The 20,076-nt window shown below is 37.8% G+C and overlaps 2 protein-coding genes across 4 annotated transcripts in view; one reads left to right on the top strand and one right to left on the bottom strand.

The window, feature by feature from the left end:
* Positions 1 to 4,284: 4,284 nt before the first annotated feature.
* The window catches only part of LOC117135021 (fibrinogen alpha chain), a 33,542-nt gene continuing 17,750 nt past the window's right edge, over positions 4,285 to 20,076 (bottom strand). For 2 of the 3 annotated variants that reach the window (XM_033294822.1, XM_033294820.1), the window contains exons 3-6: positions 18,347 to 19,366; positions 17,325 to 17,640; positions 4,553 to 4,684; positions 4,285 to 4,492 (exon numbers count right to left, since the gene is read on the bottom strand). In XM_033294822.1, coding sequence (XP_033150713.1) covers positions 4,301 to 4,492; positions 4,553 to 4,684; positions 17,325 to 17,640; positions 18,347 to 19,366 — 1,660 coding nt within the window. In that variant the 3' untranslated portion in view covers positions 4,285 to 4,300. The remainder of the gene's footprint in view (positions 4,493 to 4,552; positions 4,685 to 17,324; positions 17,641 to 18,346; positions 19,367 to 20,076) is intronic. The other variant, XM_033294821.1, reaches the window with a different exon arrangement.
* Positions 11,884 to 13,621, top strand: LOC117135022 (protein O-glucosyltransferase 2-like). The gene is made up of 3 exons (XM_033294823.1): positions 11,884 to 12,128; positions 12,196 to 13,111; positions 13,177 to 13,621. Exons 1-3 carry the CDS (start codon positions 11,917 to 11,919, stop codon positions 13,585 to 13,587), a joined length of 1,539 nt encoding a protein of 512 aa, XP_033150714.1. The 5' UTR covers positions 11,884 to 11,916; the 3' UTR covers positions 13,588 to 13,621.

A 20,076-nucleotide genomic window follows, 5' to 3' on the forward strand; every position in this document is an offset into this window, starting at 1 on the left:
TAATAGAAAAATTTTTTTTTTTTTTTTTTTTAAAAACTTTTTTTTTGTTGTTTTTATTGAATTTTCTCCTTAAATTGAGTCTAACAATAAGTATACAAATTTTATAACTAAACATTATCTAAAAGTTTCTCTAAACTGTTTTAGGATTGCACGTTCCTAGATTCTATCGCTGGTTGGTATGTCGTTACGACGCAGACGGGAGCGGCTGCCACAGCCTTGTTAGCCTCGCGCGAGGTGGATAGGAGCAAGAAACGCTTGCTGTAGTATTTTAACCCGCTGTGTCAGCATTACAATCTCTGACTGGTTAAATATTTAGGCGTCTGTATGATTTTTTTTTTTTTTCGTTTCGCTTTTCTGTTTGTTGGCCAGCTGGCAGCTGCTGGCAAATTTGTTGGGCCATCTCTCCGGACAAATCATTTGCTATTGCAGCGTTCCCCAAGTTGGGAGCCATAGTCCAGATGGGTTTTAGTACGGAATTGTAAAGCAGGAATATTCAAGGCTGAGAGAGGAGCGAGCGTTGATAAGCCAGTGGAGGTTATTGGCTTTTAAGTTGCGTTCTCTTTGCTTCGATGTGCCTACGCCATGTCTCTCTGTCGAGGTGTACTCCAAGATCCGTCACTTCGTTGGCTGCGGGAGTGCGGATTGTTTAGTGTTGACGGTGAGATCAATTATTGCCTTGTAAACGTAACATTTCGTTTTGTTCGCTTTACTTTATGTCGCCAGTCAGAGAGGCATTTCTCCACTTCGCCGATAAGACCAGTTGCCGCACTGTCTTGCTTGAAGGGCACCTCGAACGGGCTGAAATAGCGTTATCCAGCAAAGTATGTTTTAGGTCGCATACTTTGAATATCTGCTGGTAAAGGTACAATAGTGTTGGCCAAGTAACCTGCCTTGTGGACTCACAGCTCGATCACATAGTCGTGCAGACATAGCAGAATGCATCTCACTGGCAAATTTCTGTCATACTAGATACGACTCTAAATAATTTTGTGTAATTATTAAGGAAGCGTTGTCTGATACAAAATGACTCCTCGTGTTTTGAATAGCTGTGATATCATCTTTACGTTAGTACCGATTAGCGTAATGTGTGAAGCTATATTTTTCCTAAGCAATCATTTGGTTTTGTGTAGTTAATCTAAGTGGTTGATCATCAGTAACTGGATGACGAGTAATAATTAGGACGCGGTGAGTGCAGATGAAGAGAGTTTCGGCACTGATCAAGTTTCGAGGTATATTTTTGGTGATTGCCAAGTCTATTAAGTCAGGCATTTATTAATGGTCTGTTGGCCAGTCAATGTTGTCTACCGGGGAAACTGGTTCGAGTTTTGCTGGCTTTAAATTGCAATATGAGCTGCTCCTTTGGAGTCACAAGGAGACCCCAGTGTGGTGCTTTGCATTGTATCTCCTGCTGCTATGAAATGCCTCTATAGTCGAAGAACTGCATGAATCTCCCTTCAGTTATGTGAAACGACACGGAGTGGGCAAAAATTACCTGCGGGGCCCCCTAGAGAAGTTTTACCACTAATCCAGTTTATTCTATTGTTGTGGCTGTAAATATATTCGCGGGCATTCGCTCTTGGCATTTAGGGGCTAACTTATGTAAATTTTAAATTAGCGACCATTCCATTCTGCACAGCGGCATCGCTTGCTTTTGCAAGGATTGGTTTGTTGCTTTTGTTTGATGTTGATCAAAGGGGCTTTCTTGCGCCGATGCACACATAGGACGAGTGTTGCCAACGATAGGCTTGAGCGGGCGGCCGATACCGTTGCGGTCGTTGTAGTGATGTTGCGTAGTCAGAGAGACTGTTGTGCTAGTTCACCGTAGTGAAGCATGTGCTGGCCCATTGCATGCAGCTTTTGCTTGTCGATGTTGCCAATAGCACCGGTCTCTGAGACCTGTAGACTGGAGAGCAGAACGAGCCGCATCACTTGTAGTGCAATGTCGAATTTAGGTCAGGGGTAATTGACCGTCGAAAGTTTTTACCATGGCATCAGCATATTTGAGTTGCTCGGCCACAAAAAGTAGATCGTTGTTCGCTGAAAGCGAAAACCGGCGTCGTCTTGCTCGCGCGCTTTGCTTACGAATGTGTTATGATTCATCTTTTATTTATTTTGATATTATTATTTATAAATATTATATAAAAATAATCAATAACTAAATTAAATATTTAGTGCGTTTTCATCGCACTTGCGTCTTTTCGAGTTTTACACTAGTTATACACTCTCACTGCACTCACTAATCTTCTGGGGCTTATATTTTTTCCGGAGTTCTATAAAAACACGTCTACGACATTGCGAAATATATATAGTTAAAGATGAGATTTAATTAAAGTATCTACTAGAGTAAGATGGTAGATCAACACCTGGAACCAATCAAAAAGCTAAAACAAATAAATACAAATTTTTACATTAATAGCTGCGAATTGACTAAAAATAAACAAACAGACAGCATTGAACTTACACACACACACTTGTTTATGTGTGTGTCTGTGTGTGTTGTAAAGTTGAAGGCAACAACATTTTGCGTGGTTGCTGTCTGTCTTGCTGACAGTTAAGGAAACATGTTTGTCAAACTTCAGCTTACTATCAAGGAGAATACCCAGGTCATTAACCTCCGATAATCTGTTGAGAGGCATTTATATTATTATTATGTTAATTATATTAAGACCTGAGCTCTCGTCGATTGTGGAGTAGAACAAAAAACAAATCCCAAAAAGTAAATATGCCAGGTTTAAAAGAAAAATATACAGTTTTAGAGGGTAATAATCTTATTTGTGCGTTTTACCAGTGACTGAATGTATTGCAGCTACCTTTGTCTGCATCAATTTGGGTTTCTTAAAAAATGGAGCAACAAAAGAACTGAAACATCAATTTCGGATTGGTTTTTCGGTCAACTCGGCGTTGATTATATTAACTTAAATACCAAAATTAATCGAAAACCAAAAGTTTCACGCAAAATTGGAAATTTTCAAAAAAATAAAAATAACAACTTCGCAAAGTTGTCTCAAGACTGGTGATATAATTGTTCTATATGGTAAAACAAAATGCAGCACCATACTCAGATCTGGAAGATTTTTAATAATGATTAATTTAAAAGAACTTTTAAGTATTTTAGCATTTTACTTTAGTAAATTTATAAATGTTTGTGCTTCATTTTAAGAGTCAAGTCGTTAAAAAACAAAGCTGAGAACTTAAAAAAAAATTTTTTTTAATTCAAAATTTTTTACTGATTGCGGTGAACTTTATGACCGTCAGGGAGATCTCTGTCTGGAGCGATGGCAATTTGACGCACAGCCTCCACGTGGCACCTACTGGATAGCTATCTTAGCAACCGCTAGCTAGTGAGCTAGTGTGTGCAGCAATGACATTACGTGCTGGGTTTAGAACCCGCCCCATAAAACAAGAGCTCAATGAAAACCAAAGCGAAAGCCTCGGATAGGATCCCCCCTTATGTTGACGACTACCACAAAACGAAAAAGGATTATGATTTAAGGTTATGCACCCGGAAAGTCCGGATTCTTAATGGGAAAGCCGGCTCTATCCAGTTGGCGGTCCTCGGAAAAATAATGGCTGACAGAACCACCATCCAGGAAATGCGATGGACAGGAGAAGGTTGCTCTAAACGAGCAAATTGCGATATCTTTTACAGCTACCATGCGGAGAAACGTGAATTCGGATGTGGATTCGTAGTAAGTCGGAGACTTCGTCACCACGGCTCACCACTCCGGTGAGTGAACACCTAGCTACAATTCGCGTCAAAGTCAGATTCTTGAACCTGAACCTAATTTGCGCGCTCGCCCCGACGGAAGAGCAGGACGATGCTGTTAAAGATGCATTCTATGCGAGACTCGAGGACACATACGACCGATGCCCATCCCATGCCGTAAAGATCATCCTCGGGGACTTATACGCAAAGCTTGCTTGATCAAAAAGCACGCAACCAAATTGATCGCGTTGTGGTAAACGGATTTGTTTTAAATTTCAAACACTAGCTACATACCCTATTACTAACAACTATACAAAGTTTTGTAATACCTTCAGTATTAAGCTTCCTGCCACATAATCGGGCTTTCCGTCAAGTGTGGTATTGCCTGTTACTGTTTATTCGCACTAAACAACAAAAAATAAAATCTCAGTAACACTTCGTAGGTGAGTACGGTTTTGCTTTAGAGATATTAAAATCAGCTTAAGCCAAAATCTTTCTGTGGCACCCCCATTTATGCTTTGGGGATGATGTGAGTGTTGATATTTTTGATTGATGTAATAAAATAAATTCAATGCAATGAAAATATTTCTTGACTTACCTTTTATTTCCCTCAAAATCTTCTAATTCAACTCGTAAAGCGTATTCTTCATTGTTTGTGAGCATATAAATGTTCTCGTTTCCAAGCCAGAACTCTTTTGCAGGTTCACCAAAACCATTTTTATAATCTGCCCAATCGCGATTAAAGTTTTCCCGAGGTTCTCCAAAATCATCACGCCGTTGAATAACCTTTATTGAAAAACAAATAATTATTTTCAAACATTATATATGAAAATACAAATATCTTACCGTCCAACCTCCATCTGACACACTTTGCTCACAGTATACTTTTAAAAACCAATAAGTTGTTCCCCGAATTTGTAAGTAAAATACTCCAGACTGTTTCATACCAGCGTTTAGAAGGTCTACACACGAGAAGCCCTAAAATAAAAAATGTACATTAATTGATAAAAGATTAAATTTTATAATTCTAACGAATTTTTTTCTTAAATTGTTGAATACATTTATTTTCTTTATTTATTTCACCTTATAATACATACAAACAGGTATTTATTGTACTAAGTATTAAAAATTGACAACAAATAATCAATTCAAATCAAAGCAGAATACGCACGACTAATTTGGGCAATATATGTTAACTTATTAATCATAATTGAGCTCAAATATTTAGGTCCTCCCAGTTTAACCCGTAAGAGCTAAAAGTTCTCGGTCAACTCTTGTTATACACCGTAAAAATCATCATTTAATTTTTTATGAAGCTGAAAACCTTGTGAGTCACTGTTTAGTTTTACATGTGGAGAGAATGCAAAGTAAAATGTCCGTCTGATTGCATTCAACTTGGTGAATGCTAGCACGATCCTAGTCACTCTTTAAGCCGACGCACTACTTCCACGTGGTTTTCCTGTTAAGCGCCAAACTAAAGTGCGCGACTAGGTCCTATCTATTCAAACTAGGCGTAGGACTTGATTTGAGAGTATGTAGTTGGAATGTACGAACATTGTAAAGAACTCAACTGCTCAATAGCTTGTAGATACCTAGATATGGCTGACATAACTGCTATCACTGATCAGAAATCAGATCGATCATATTTTGTTCGATGCAAGGCATGCATACAATGTACTCTACGTGCGATCTTGTCGGGGTCCCCACACCGACTCCGACCATTATCTTGTTGCAGCTAGGATTCGCACACGGCTTTGTGTTACGAAGGTTACAGGCTGGACATCGAGAGGCTGTAATCACAACAAGAAAGGCATGCAGTCTCGGGCTTACTGAGCCGAGCAACTCGAACACCTTCTATTTGCCGAGCTTTTTTTTTTTTTTTTTTTTTTTTAAGACGTCGTGTTTATTGAATCTTCTCTTAAATTGAGACTAACTAAGTATACAAATCTTAAACTAAACATATCTACAGTTTCTTCTCTAACGTTTTAGGATTGCACGTTCAGATTCATCGCTGGTTGTAGATCGTTAGACGCAGACGAGCGGCTTCACACCTGTTAGCCCTCGCGCGAAGGATAGGATCGAAAAACTTTGCTGTAGTATTTTAACATTGTGTTCATCTATTACATCTCTGACTGGTTGAATATTAGATCTTTCAGTATGTTTTCGTTTCGAACGTACCACGGTGCCCCGGTGTTAGTTCTAAGGATTTTTGACTGAACTCTCTGACAATATAAATGTTGCTATTGCTAGCGTTCCCATAGTTGGAGCCAAGGTCAGATGGTTTAGTACGGAATGTACAAAGCAGACCTTATAATTCAAGGCTAGAGAGACCGAGCGTGATAACCAGTGGATGGCATGCTTTATTTTAGTGCGTCTCTGGCTTCGCGATGTGCTACGCCATTGAGTCTTCTGTCGAGGACTCCAAGATACGTCATTCCGTTTCTTGCGGAGTGCGCAGTTAGTGTGCGGTGACATTCTGCTTTTAGTGTAAACGTACATGTATGCTTTTTGTTCGTTACTTTTATTCGCCGTCAGAACCATTTCTCCAACTTCGACATATAAAGCTAGTTGCGTCTGCTGCTTGCATGGCACCTCGAAACGGCTGAGAAACGTATCGTCAGCAAAGGTGGATTTACTTCTTGTTGGATATCTTTGGTAAGAGACATAGTAGTGTTGGCCAGTACGCGCACTGCCCTTTGGACTCCCAGCCATCACATAGTCGTCAACAAGCTAATTTGCATCCACTGCAAATTCGTCAATAATACGACTCTATATAATTTTGTGTATATTAGGAAGCGTTGTCTGATCTTATGCGTAGTCCTTCTAGCCAGACCTGTCGAATGCTGATACATCAAGAAATATTGCAGGCAAATTCCGGTCGAATGCGCTTCATTATTCAATTATGCGATTAACCGCTCGATCGTCCGTTTGTAACCACGAAACCCAATGATGTGATGAATTTGTTATGGATTCTTAGATATGAATTTACGGTCGCAAGCATTTTTCAATGAGTTGAAAGCATAAAGAGCTTTGGGTCTTTTGATTTGTTTAAATTGTAGGCGTGTTGGTATCATTATTATATTGACTTTTCCATCTCTCTGGAAGTACCAAGCTTGGTGTGGCATTGAAGAGTGGCGAGTGCAAACGCACAATAGGAGCTCAATAACATTTTGGCGTATTTGTCGAGCCCGTGATTTTTTTCGGGTTCAACCTATTTGCAGATTGTGCAATTTCGTTGGGCAATATCCATGGCTCTTTTGAGCTGAGATCAACTGTAATGTGGATGGGAATGAATTTTGGCAGGATTGGCTGAAACACATTTTCAAGGTTCTGCAAATGTTTGTCTGTCTCGTCACTTGCGGCGCCCAGCCGCCTATTTGTTCAGATTCTGTTGGTGGGCATAGAGTTGGATGAGCTTTCCGCAGTGAGTTTTTCGTAAAAGAGGATGATAGTTGCTGGTGAGCGATGCTTGACTATTTGCTTCTGTTGTTCGCTTTGGTACGCTTGCGGGTGGCGTCTTTAAGGCTTTGACGTGCATATGGCGACCTGTGAACTGCCATTCTCGTCCTAAGCTCGCTTTCTAGAAGATTGCTCGATTGCTGATTTTCTCTTGAGTGTAAGGCATGCGTTTGAGGATTTGCAAGCGGGCTGCGTGACAAAAATTGGACTCTAGTGTTTTGATAAGGCTGTCGATATCATTTTTAACGTTGAGTACAGGATTTAGCGTAATTGTGACTATAATTTCCATAGCAATCCATTTGTTTGTGTAATCAATCAAGCGGTGATCATCAGTTACTTTGGATGACTGATAAATTATGGACGGGTGAGTGCAGATGAAGATCTGAAGACTTCGCAACTGATTCAATGTTCGAGGTATTTTGGTATTGCGAAGTCTATTAAGTCAGGCATTTATTTGGGTCTGTCGGCCAGTATGTTGGTCTACCGGGGCAACGTGTCGAGTTTGTTGCTGCTTTTATAATTGCATTATAGAGCTGCTTTCCTTTTGGAGTCACAAGCCGAGATCCAGTGTGTGTGCTTTGCATTGTAGTCTCCTGCTGGTATGAAATGGTCTCCTAGTGAGTCGAAGAACTGCATGAACTCTCCTTCACTATAATGAAGCGAGGGGCAATATACTTGCGGCTACAGAGTAATGTTTATTCCACTATCCATTTTATTTCTTAAGTGTGGCTTGAAATAATTTTCTGCGAGCTCCTTGTAAGGGATGCTGATACGGTCTGATCAGGATCCAGTCCACCATGTCCTTGCCATCGGGACTGGTTTTTGCATAGAAATGTGTAGCTCTTAAGTCTAAAGTATATTTGTTGGTCAGTGTTTTGACAAGCATGACTCAATTGTGTCGACAGGAATTGAATAACTTCAGTTTAGTGCTGGAAACGCAATTAGCATCCACGGGATACGTAGAGGAGCCATGATATTGGCGGTGTGATACTAACATTTGTAAAGAAGATCTGATTACGCATAAATCTTTGCATGTTGTTTCGCATGAGACAGAACCATAATGCATTGTGCAGCTAGGAACAGTTCCAAGGTTATTGTTGGGTTCCAACAGGCTGATAATGGTTTGCCAATATACTCAGATGTAGTGGCTTTCGGTCAATTTGGCGTAGTGGGCTCAATCCTGATTAACGCCTGCAATGTCACAGTTTTTACTATGGATCGGAGTTCAAGCGACATCTGGTGCCGACGAAAGAAAGACGTCGGGTGTGATTAGATGGTAGCCGACATTTGCGAGCGCGGCGTGTGCATCGCGTGATCCGACTTTTACTCCTTAATATATTGGGCAACCTCTTAGTTAGCTGTGTTACCACGCATTGCGCACTATTGGTATAGAGCGTCTGCTTCTAGCAGCGTATCGGAAGCCTGTCCACAAACTCCACACCGCGGAGTGTGCAGTATGTACGTGTGGTCCATAATTCTACAATCATACATTGTAACAGGCCGTTGCGTTTTATGTGGTTTTCTACAGTATCGCCGATGCATAGAACTGAAGTTGTATATAGGTGACTTCGTTTTTTTAAGAGTATTGTTGTCTGGCTCCCGCTCAACCTTGAGTGGGGCTTCTTTTCCTTGTTTAAGATGTTGAAGACTTTTGGCGTTAAGCTAATAAGTAGAGCCTGTTTCTGCAGGTTACATCTGATTTATTCCCCTTAAGACCACTTGTAACCTTCTGCTTTTAATTGATACTTAAAATCATTTAGTGTCGCTATAATGCTGGATAATATTTCTAAGCTTTTCTGACTTAGATTGAACTTTTGTTTCACGAATATTACTCCGTACAAGGAATTATATGAAAGTCTTGTCCAATGAGCTCTATAATTTTGCTCACAAGGGCATTGGAAATTTTCCCCCGTATATATATCGGAGGGGCTTTGGTTTCTTTTTAACGCTTTCTTCGGGCTGCAGATCACAGAAGGTCTGCTAGATTGAAATCTAACTTGGGTGGTGTTAATTTCGCTTGAGCTGCTTTCATTGCTGCGATCAGTCGCTCTTTGGCAAGGGCTAGCTCCGTTATTTGATGTAGCGATCCATTCATTCTGCAACAGCGTGCATCGCTTGCGTGTTGTCAAGATTTCGTTTGGTTCTTGTTTGATGTTGATTCATAGCGGCTTCTCGCCGATACACATAGGCGAGGTTGCAACGAGCTTGAGCGGGCGGCGAACCGTTGCGTTGTCGTGTTGTACTTGGATGTGAGTGGTATCAGAGAGCTGTTTTTCTAGTACCGTAGTGAGAGATGTCCTCGATCCCATGCATGCCAGCTTTGCGTTTTTCGATTTTGCTCAATTCAACTGTGCTCTGCCCGTAGAGGCTGGAATCAGAAGAACGACTCGATCACTTGTTAAGAAAGGTCGAATTTAGTCAAGGGTAATGGCCGTCGAAAGTACTGCATCAGCAAGTATTTTGAGTTGCCGGCCACGAAAAGGAAGACCGTTGTTTGCGAAGCGAGCAAGCCGCGTCGTCTTGCATCGCGCTGTTTTGCTTACGAATTCGATGATTCATTCTTTAGTTTTTTTGATAATTTTATTTATTTAAATTATTAATTAATATCCATATTCTTAATACAATAAACAAAATATTTAGTGCGTTTTCATCGCACTAAGCGTCTTTTCGCGTTTTACACTAGTTAACACTCTCACTGCACTCTAAACTTGGGTATATTTTTTCCGAGTTCATAAAAACACGTCTGCATGCGACGACGATTGAATTAATTGAATTAATTAATTGCCGAGCTTGCTATAAAAACAAAGCTGATACGGCTTTGCAAAATGACATTGAGCAAGACAATCAGCTCTGTCAAGGTAGGAAGTGACCAATCCGAAACTTTTCATACCATGGAGAGTATTATAAGAAAGGCTGGTGAGCATCGGACGGGCACGATTCTGACGAACTGATGTGTCCAACTCCTTGGTTACGCTGATGATATTGATATCATTGGCCGAACCAAGCGTTGCCTTGATTCTCAGCTGACTGTTGACGGCTATAGCTTTGAGTCCGTCAGGGAATTCATCTACCTTGACCCTGCTATAATATAGTTCGAGTGATGTCAGCCTGGAGATTAAGCAAAAAATTAGATTTGCCAACAGGTGTTACTTTGGACTTAGTCGGCAATTTAAGAGCAGAACTTTCTCTCGTCCGACAAATAAAAGGCTTATTCTTCCAGTACTATTATATGGTGCAGAGTGCTATACTGTGGCGCAATCCGATGCAGCTGCTCTTGGAGTGTTCGAGGGAAAGATTCTGGGCAAAACCTTTGGTCTGCGTGGGCGATGCTTATCGCATTAGATGGAACCACGAGCTATATGAGCTGTACGGGAATGCTGACGTAGTCAGTCGAATCAAAATTCACAGACATCGCTGGCTGGGTCACTCGTATGGAAGAAGACGCTCCAGCTCGTAAGATGTTTGATGCGGTGATTGTTGGAAAGCGGAGGAGAGGACGACCCCGGATGCATTGGCAAGCCCAGGTGATGGAAGCCTTGTCTACATCTGGTATTACGAACTTGCAAAGACGCGCTCAGGAAAGGGACGCGTGGAGGCAGACACTCCAACAAGCTGTGAGCCGAAACGGTTTTAATAAAAATAATGACCAATAAAAATAATATATGGACTTTAGTAAAAGTGGCCTTAGTTAATAATAAACCTTAGGTTCTAATAATGTAATATATTCTTGTAATGTAAAACTAGATCTTTTGCTTATAAAATGTCTTGAAGTGCTTTCCTGGTCTTCTAGTAATATTTCGTCGAAAATGAGGCTGTGCCTGTGTACCGTATACTGTGTATATGTACATAAATAGTATATGAGTTAGTTAGTAACAATTTCGGAAAAATGTTCGAGAACTTAATTTTCCACAAACATTTTTTTTTTAAATTACAAAAATAAACAGAATTAAATTAATGTAATTTAAATTGAGTCATTTAGTACAATTTTATTCTGAAGTACATTTAAATACATCTTTGTATATTTCATTTCAAATAATTAAAGAAAACATATATATTGAACAATTTTAAATCAAATTCGGTAGCACTAAAAGCTACCTGATTGAGATATCGAGATCGGAATCGCAAACCAGAGAACGGCAATAGTGCGCACACTCATAAGAACACAATGTGTACTACCATTGCACTGCCACACACAAAAGAAATTGTGGCTGATACCATACGACAATTGCTTGCGTGTGGCTGAGCAATATTTCTTTTGTGATCACACGACAATTATTGCTCGTGTGGTATCAGCTTCCCGAAAAGTATGATGCAAAAAAAAATCTAAAATTTTTGTGTGCCTTATGTGTGCTTCTGTTTCGCTACCTGCTGTCGAGTCGGCGCCACATGAGTGAGCAAACTTGCCAGTGGCACAGGTTAATGGAATTGATGTGAAATTCAATTCATTACTTATAATATGTTATTACTTATAGCACTAATCATGTGTTGTATGCTTAGTGCTTATATCCAAGTTTGCTCACTAAGTTTGTGACAGAGAATGACACCCCTGATAACTCGATTGTTTCATCTTTTTATTCAAAGAAGCCATACTATCGAAAACAATCTATAGCTGTATACGGTTTGGTTTTAATATATCGGTGGGCGAGCCATCGACAGTCTTCCACCTCTAATTTATAAAAGGCTGAACAATCTTTTACCAATATTTTTACCACTTGTCATCACTAGTTTAATTGTAAACAAACGTCTAATAAATGTTTTTTTCACAATTCTCTTCGATGTATTTTAAAAGAGTTTATATTATAGTTGTATTTTCAGTAATTGCTATATTGAGAATATATGTGTGCAATGACAAAATTGTAGATGTTGGTAAAACCCTTGTTTGGGGGCCAGGGCTTAGTCCTGATGTCGTTGTTTTACCTGCAAGATATTTTTTTATTCATGCTGTGGATACTACAGGAAAAAAGTAAGAAAATAAAATTACTACCAAATTTGTTACGTTCGTTAAAAATAATGCTGACTATCAATTCTAGATTTACGGCGCCTTCTTATATACAATTTGAAGTACAAATAAAGGGACGTTCACCTCATGGAATATGTCGGTCTAATATAAATCTTATTAACAGAGGGGATGGTTCAACAGTTGTTCGTTACGTTATTAGTGATTGGTGTGATCAGGTTTCAATTAATGTGCATTATAATGGGTCCCATGTAGCGCAGTCTCCTTTTTTTGTACGAAACAAAGTTTACTCGGAACGATGTTATTGTCCACAGGAACTTAATCTATGGCTTTTAAATAATAATTGTGGCGCCTATTTAGATGATAAACAGATAAAATGGGACTTACATTCATTTAAGCGGGTTAATTTCAGTGCCATTAGAGAAAATTTATTAAAACGATACAATGTTCCTGAAAGTATTTCATTGTGTCATTATGTCATTAAAAACCAGCAAATTTGGAGAAAATGTTATGGGAAATATACGGGTTTCAAAATGTTTATGGATGCCACATTGACCGCATTGGCGCGCGTTGTGCTTCTTCCCGACATGGAATTTTACTTAAATCTTGGAGACTGGCCGATATCTAAAAAAGGTGGCCAACAACGTACTTCCGGGCCTTACCCAATTTTCTCTTGGTGTGGCAGTGAAGACTCGTATGATATAACATTGCCAACATATGATATTACAGAGTCGTCAATTGAAAATATGGGTCGAGTTATGCTTGATATGTTATCAGTACAGAAAAATGATATTTCCTGGGATAGCAAAAAAGAAAAAGCATTTTTTCGTGGTAGAGACTCGCGACGGGAAAGATTACACCTTGTTGATTTATCTAAAAAATATCCAGAAATCATAAATGCCTCCATTACTAACTTTTTTTTCTTTCGAAACGAAGAAAGTAAATATGGCCCTAAAGTCCCACATGTATCATTCATGGAATTTTTTAAGGTAAGGTTTTTTAGCTTTTCAAATTTTAAAATTCTTACTTTGCTTATTACTCATTATCTATTTAGTATAAATATCAGATAAACATTGATGGGGCTGTTGCTGCATACCGTTTGCCTTATCTATTGGCTGGTGGATCACTAGTCTTAAAACAAGAGTCTCCCTATTACGAGCATTTTTACAGTAAACTTATCCCATATAAGCATTATGTGCCCATTAAACGTGATCTGAGTGATATTGTGGAAAAAATAACTTGGGCAAAGAAAAATGATCAACGTGTACAAGAAATTGTCGCGAAATCGCGTGAATTTGTTGAAAAAAATCTATTACCACAACATATATATTGCTATCATATGACACTATTCAAGGAATGGAACTCGCGACTAGTAGCTCCTATAGTTGTACTTCCAGATATGGAAAAGCTTAATTTTACACACATGTGCTCATGCAATGAAAATCATGTACGAGACGAGCTATAACCAGTATAAAACTATATAAAGAATTAGCTTTAAGGTATTATTTTGAGATATGTATGTATTATATGTATATGTATTATATATATACACATATTGTTTTTAATTTTTAAGCAGTAAAGATTGTTTTATTTTATGAAATGTTCTTTGAAGCCAAACAAATGTATGACTTTAATGTAGCACAGCAAAGATAGTATAAGTTCATTAATATATTATATTTATCATATAAATAGAGGTATGTAAGCTGTTTACAAATAAAATGTATTTCAAAAATTTAAACTTCATATATACAATGTTTATGTATAATTTTCAACATAAGCTCATTCTGCGATGAGATTTGCAACTACCTACTGACAGGATGAAAGACTCAGCTTGGCTTGCTGATCAAGAATAAATTAAGTTTATTTGAGATTGGAGATTTTGATACATTTTAACATAGGTTGTGTATTCCATATAATTTCTATCCTAAATGAAAATAAGACCAATGCGGGGTTCTTTACATATTACCAAAGAGTATACGTACATAGAAGTTGCGCTGGATCGAAACAGCAAGAATTGTTGTATTATACACTGACATTTTTGTAAATAATGGAAATGGTATCATGAAGTTGTGCAATTGTATGTAGCAGGGAGAAGGAGGCGTGGCAGACTCCACAAAGTTTATATATTCTTGATCAGCAAAACAAACTGAGTCGATATAGCCTTGTCCATCTGTGTGTCTGAATGTTTGAGCGACTGTTTCTCAGCAACTAGTATAAGAGATAGAGCAACCAAATTTTGTATGTAGTTGCTCCTATAACGCTTTTATATTATTAAAATATTGCTTTACCAGGTAATAAAGCCATAGAATGAATATTTATATATTTGCACAAGTAATAAAAGACAAAGGACTAAAGATCTGTATTTGGAAAATATTGAATATTCATTCATATTTCTATACTATGTATTTGATTCTTTGTATTCTGTCTGCGCTGGCAAAGGCGTCGACGCGACAGCAGGTAGCAAAACAGCAGGAATTGAAACATAATAAAACAGATTAGATCAAATACATGCGGCCTTTTTACATTGCTTAGGTAGGTAGTAAGTCGTCAATTATTGCTCGGGTTGCTGATGGTCACCCTTCAATTATGTGTGTGGGGCAGAGAACGGCATGAGTGTACCCACCCCTAAAATCTCCATGTTACTTACATGTGTTACCCACCAAGCAGCGATTTGCTGGCTCTTGTTGCCCGACTATTTTTCATAAGCTTACAAGCCTTGCTTGGGTAAGTCAAAAAGGCTCGAAAATGAATGTGAAGAAACACAAAAAAAAAAGGTCATGCAATTTTTTACTCGCCTAATGTGCGCGTCTCTTTCGCTACCTGCTGTTGCGTCGGCGCGGCTGCCAGTGCAGACAGACCGAGACAGCAAGCGAGATTTTTTCTCGCTTATGCTTATATGCCTGCCGATCGCATTTTGCGTGTGCGCACATTTTCTTTTGCCCTTATTTTTCGGCACTTGCAAACACCCAGGCTTGTCTTGTGTATATGAGTAAAGGCATATGCATCTGTTTTGCTTGCGCGCGTATTTACCCACACCCATGATTTGTTAATGCCACCATGGTGTCAAAAAAGTGCCACCCCTGCCGTTCTCTGGTGTGGGGAGGCTACCAAGTACCAATATCATTTTTAGGATAGAATCATTCTTATCGTTCTCTAATATGCACATCCATCCAAAGGTATGTACGTAGTACGTACTACGTTTACTACGACTCTTAAATATCCTAGCTGTGTATATCCATATTATTTCAAAAGAAACTGAAAAATAGATTTTTGTTTCGCCAACGAAAGTCGTTAGAGCAAGCAACGCTGGCCGTCAACAGAGATGGCAAGTGTCGATGAAAACAGCGAACGCTGATACACAAAATTTTAAGCATAAGCAAACATTGATAGACTCAGAGACGATCGATACCGAGGCGGAATGGTATAGGCACAAAATACAAAAAAAAAACGTCCACCTCAAAAAAAGGGCCCATAACGAAGAAGCTCATTTCATGATATATGTACATATGTATTTCGTTGTCTTTCATATAGCATAGTGCTATAGTATATCTGACTGTACCGTATAACCTATATTCATTACATATATTAAAATTTTAAAGCAACTAATCCAAATCGATGTGCTGCTTCTAACTTATAGAGTTTCTGAAATCCGGAATCGTCAACTTAATGATATGTATATGTATCTTCTTACAATAAAAATCGGGCTTAATGAATAATTCATTGTATATATTTTGTGTATCTATATATTTGTCTTTGTTTTATAAAACGAACTACTTACATGAAGTAAATTAAATTCTTTAAGAGATCGTTAGAAACATTAGATCGCACATTAAAGGATCTCCGCGGATATGGCCAAATGGTGGTGCCCTGATTCTGTTAGCATTCTTTGATCTACGGCGGCTGATGAAATAAGTGCTTGTTTGAAATCGTCATATATATGGCCCCATGTCAGAAAGAAGATTGACTATGTTCGTGTTCAATTGCAGAACTGATTGAAAATGTTTTCCCAAACATACATATTACAGCAGTTGGGCGCAACCAACTTTTATATATACTTTGACTAGAGCATCGCAGCAAACACAAGCATGCACTCATAAACACATACACCCAAACGCGGCACAGCTAGTTTTTGCTGTAGCGTCAGCAGCAGCAACGCCAACGGATGCGTCGGCAGCGACGCTTGTATGGCGAGTCAGCAAGCGAAACCCGCTATCTATATTGAAAATTATCGGTATCGGTCGAAAACATGACTAGACATTTTTGAGATTTATTTCAGAAGTTTAAATATTTTTTAATTGTTTAAAGTCGTATTTTTTTCGTTTTGCTGGGGAGGGGGAGGATATAAAATAAAAGCGATATGTCCTGGGTATAGGAGCACTTACATACCCAGTTTAGTTGCTCCAGCTCCTACAGTTGCTGAGAAACACGCACTCATACAGACGGACATGGCTATATCTACAGTTTGTCTTGCTGATCAAGAATAGATATTTTTAATGGGGTCGGTCACGCCTCCTTCTCCCTGTTACATACATTTGCACTACTTCATAATACCTTTTTCCATTTTTTACAAAAATGTCAAAATTAAATTAAAAATTATGATTGGCTGAGCGAGTGAGCAATATTGGCAGCAAAAATTGGCGATGTCATCGCAATAAACTCATAAATTTTAAGGGACATAGAAGAAGAAATTGTTTCATATACATAAGTCAATCGACACCGTTGTAAATGCAGATAAAACGGTCAACTATCCAACCGAATTTTAGAATTCACTTGATGTTCTAGGAATGACATCACACAACTTACAGTTGAAATTTGGATCACCAATTAATCAACCCAAACTTTGTAACGATACTAGATTTGTAGTGAGAAGATTACAGCGAAACGTGATCGAAGCGACGATTTTGAAAGGAAAGTACAAAGGTGAATATGTTTTCATTTGTTTTGCATTTTCCATGACAATCAACAAGTCATAGTCTTTACAAGTGTGTGGTATATATGTATTTGAAGAATCCAGTATCTAGTAGCCTGCTCTCGAGTGGGCAACCGTCGCACTATTTAAACATTGTATTGGTTGCAAAACAAAAAATGTGGTGTATTATAATACTTTGTAGTAAAATATATTTTTGAAATAAAAAAATTAGCTAAATAATAGATGTCACTAGTAAGTTGTAAGCATGTACTTATTTTACATTTCTTACTCACCTTAACATCCTTTAAGGCATAAATATCGCTGACAAATGTGCTGTTTACCACAGCCGGTTTGTTTTTTACACTTGGAAAGATTATACCACCCTTTCGAAGAACGGCTTTAGAGGCTGTAGTGTTCCAAGCCAATGGTGCTGTTGTTCCATTTAACATAACATTATATATATTATTTAAGCCTGTGCTATTTGCTACGGCAGTAGAATATGTGCTCAAGCTTGAATTCGGTGTTGACGTAACGAGAGTTTTTGAAGTGGAGGACATAGCAGGTTTCGGCTCATGTAGATCTAAAAGACTGTCATCCACGACAGAGTACCTATAAGGATATTTTTGTACCTTGCTTTGCAATATTTCAACATTGGTCGAGTGTATATTTTTTAAAGGCAGAGGTCCATGAGATATTATAATTATGTATAAAACAAGACGCAACTAACTTTATCATACAGAATTAGTAAACGAGCGTTATAATTGCCACATTGTAAATAGCATCAAACCTTATTATTTTTCTGTTGGGATTTTTCAGTTGGCTTCCATCTTTAGATTCAGAACTCTAAACTATTTAATTTGATTGTCAAGAATTCCATAAGAAGCTTAACACACCGCAAATAAGTCTGATTTTAAAATCTCGAATTTTGGCTACGAATTTGTTTACATTCAATATTGAAAACTTCCGAAATTACAACCTATAAGTACAGAATTAGGTACGCAAATTCAAAATTTTTTTTTATGTATCATAAAATAACTGTAAAATTCTTGATACTAATTTATCGGTGCTAACGTTAAAAGCTCGCACAAGATAATATAATTTTATATTTATATATATGGTGAATACAATTTTAAATGAGTTGTACATTTAAATTATATATGTTTCTTAAAATATATAATATTTAATCAATTTTACGTTAAAGGTTTTTTATACAAGCTTTATAAGTTTTCTGTCGCCCTTCCGATAAGCTTTATACACTCGACTAGTATGTAAAAACATTGTTGAAAGTTCTTATGTTATAATTAAACAAGCTTACCTGGTTGGGTCATATTCAATCAAGCGATCAATAGTTGGATCAATTGAAAATTCCGTTGCTGGTTGTCGTTGAGATAGTGTTTGAACATCATCCTCTTGCTTTTTTAATCTCTTTTCTACCATGTCTAAGTTATTTATTATTTGGTTAGTTTTCATATTTAAGTCATGATGAATTTCACCAATAGCTCTTTCTTGACGTTGGGTTTGAGTAAGAAGGGCATCCGACTTTGGCAATAAGTGATCAACAGACGACTTTGTGCCCATCACAACATCCCATACTTCATCCATTTTTTCAGAAACAGTCACCATTGGGCTTATTTGTTTAACAAGTGCATCAATCTTACTTAATTTAATTGCTGGTAATGCGGTGGTAGTGACGTTATATTCATTTATGTGTTCGTGATGATCTACAACAGCACCATGTATATCGCTTATCAGTCGTAGCATTCTCCCAATATTTTCCGATTCAATATTTATGTGAAACTGTAACTTTTTATCAATGTTATCGGTGGAATCACGCAGTTGGTGTACTTCTGTTGATACATGGTTCATTACCTCGGCATTCATAGCTTTGGTAATTTCAATAACATTCATAGTAATAGGTTTTTTCTCACTGGCTTCTGCATTAAAATCATCTAATTGCAAGAAATTATTGTCGATTTGTGTTTTTAATATCTCTAATTTTGAATCAATGTCGCTGACCTTTTGATCTAATATACCTAGCCGACTATCAAGTTGAAATGTTGATGATGTCGCCAGGATTTTTGCAGAATGCATTATGTTGTCGGAACTAGGTGTGATCTCTGGAAACATATAAATACTTTTTGATAGCTTAGAGTCCAATGTACTAAGCTTTGCAAGTGCTTCATCTGTTTTTTCAATATTATTTGACATGCGACTCTCCAATATTGATATATGACTCCTTAAATCTTCAAACGATTTTCCTAGATTATCAATTCTTTTAAGTTTCCCTTCTAGAGTTGTAATAATTAGTTCAAAAATGTTTAAAAGTTGTTGTTCTCTAAAAATAAACAAGAAAAATAAAAGGTTGCATAAATAACACTGCATCAGTCTTTAATGTCAGCGAAGTTCGAAGGACGTCAGTCTCAACAGTATACAAACTTAAAAATGGCAAAAAGAAAAAAGTTTTGTTTTTATATTTTACCCATATTTTATCTGAAAACGAGACAAAAGCTGTTATTACCAGCTGATATTATTCTGGTCTGCGACATGGTGTTCGTAATTAACAGAGTGCGGGTTTAAAAGTGCACTTCAACATTCAAAAAAAAGTAAGCATATTAAAATTAGGCGCAACCAACTTTTATACACCCGATGACTACGGCATCGCAGCAAACACACTCACGCACTAACGCGTCATAGCTCTTTTTGCAGTAGCATCGGCTTTCTTTCTGAATATAAGTACTCTTGTCTTTATTAAAAAGTTAAATGTGTATATTACCTGCGTTATATGTTATATGTTCTAAAATTTTCGGCGTTGTGTGTTTACTTTTTTGAAAGGCCGGTGTTGCGCTAGCGACTTGTCGTTAACTGTATTGCTTACAAGTCGCGATTTAACGCCCGAATATATATATGAGAGAACGATGTCTTTTTCTATATATTTATTTATTAACATGTATATCTTTATTACTGCCTCGAGTAGTAAATTAGTAATAGTTAAGTTTAAGTGGAATTCACAAGTAAAGTTCGAATGTGTGTACATATGTGGATGCG

The sequence above is a fragment of the Drosophila busckii genome, unplaced genomic scaffold (assembly GCF_011750605.1).
Source record: "Drosophila busckii strain San Diego stock center, stock number 13000-0081.31 unplaced genomic scaffold, ASM1175060v1 hic_scaffold_40, whole genome shotgun sequence".
NCBI lineage: Eukaryota > Metazoa > Arthropoda > Insecta > Diptera > Drosophilidae > Drosophila > Drosophila busckii.

Excerpts from the sequence above, each read along its gene's own strand:
- LOC117135022 (XM_033294823.1), top strand. The coding sequence starts at position 11,917 with ATGTTTTTTTCACAATTCTCTTCGATGTATTTTAAAAGAGTTTATATT. Across the intron at positions 12,129-12,195 it reads GTGGATACTACAGGAAAAAA|ATTTACGGCGCCTTCTTATA; the intron begins GTAAGAAAATAA and ends TATCAATTCTAG. Across the intron at positions 13,112-13,176 it reads CATTCATGGAATTTTTTAAG|TATAAATATCAGATAAACAT; the intron begins GTAAGGTTTTTT and ends TTATCTATTTAG.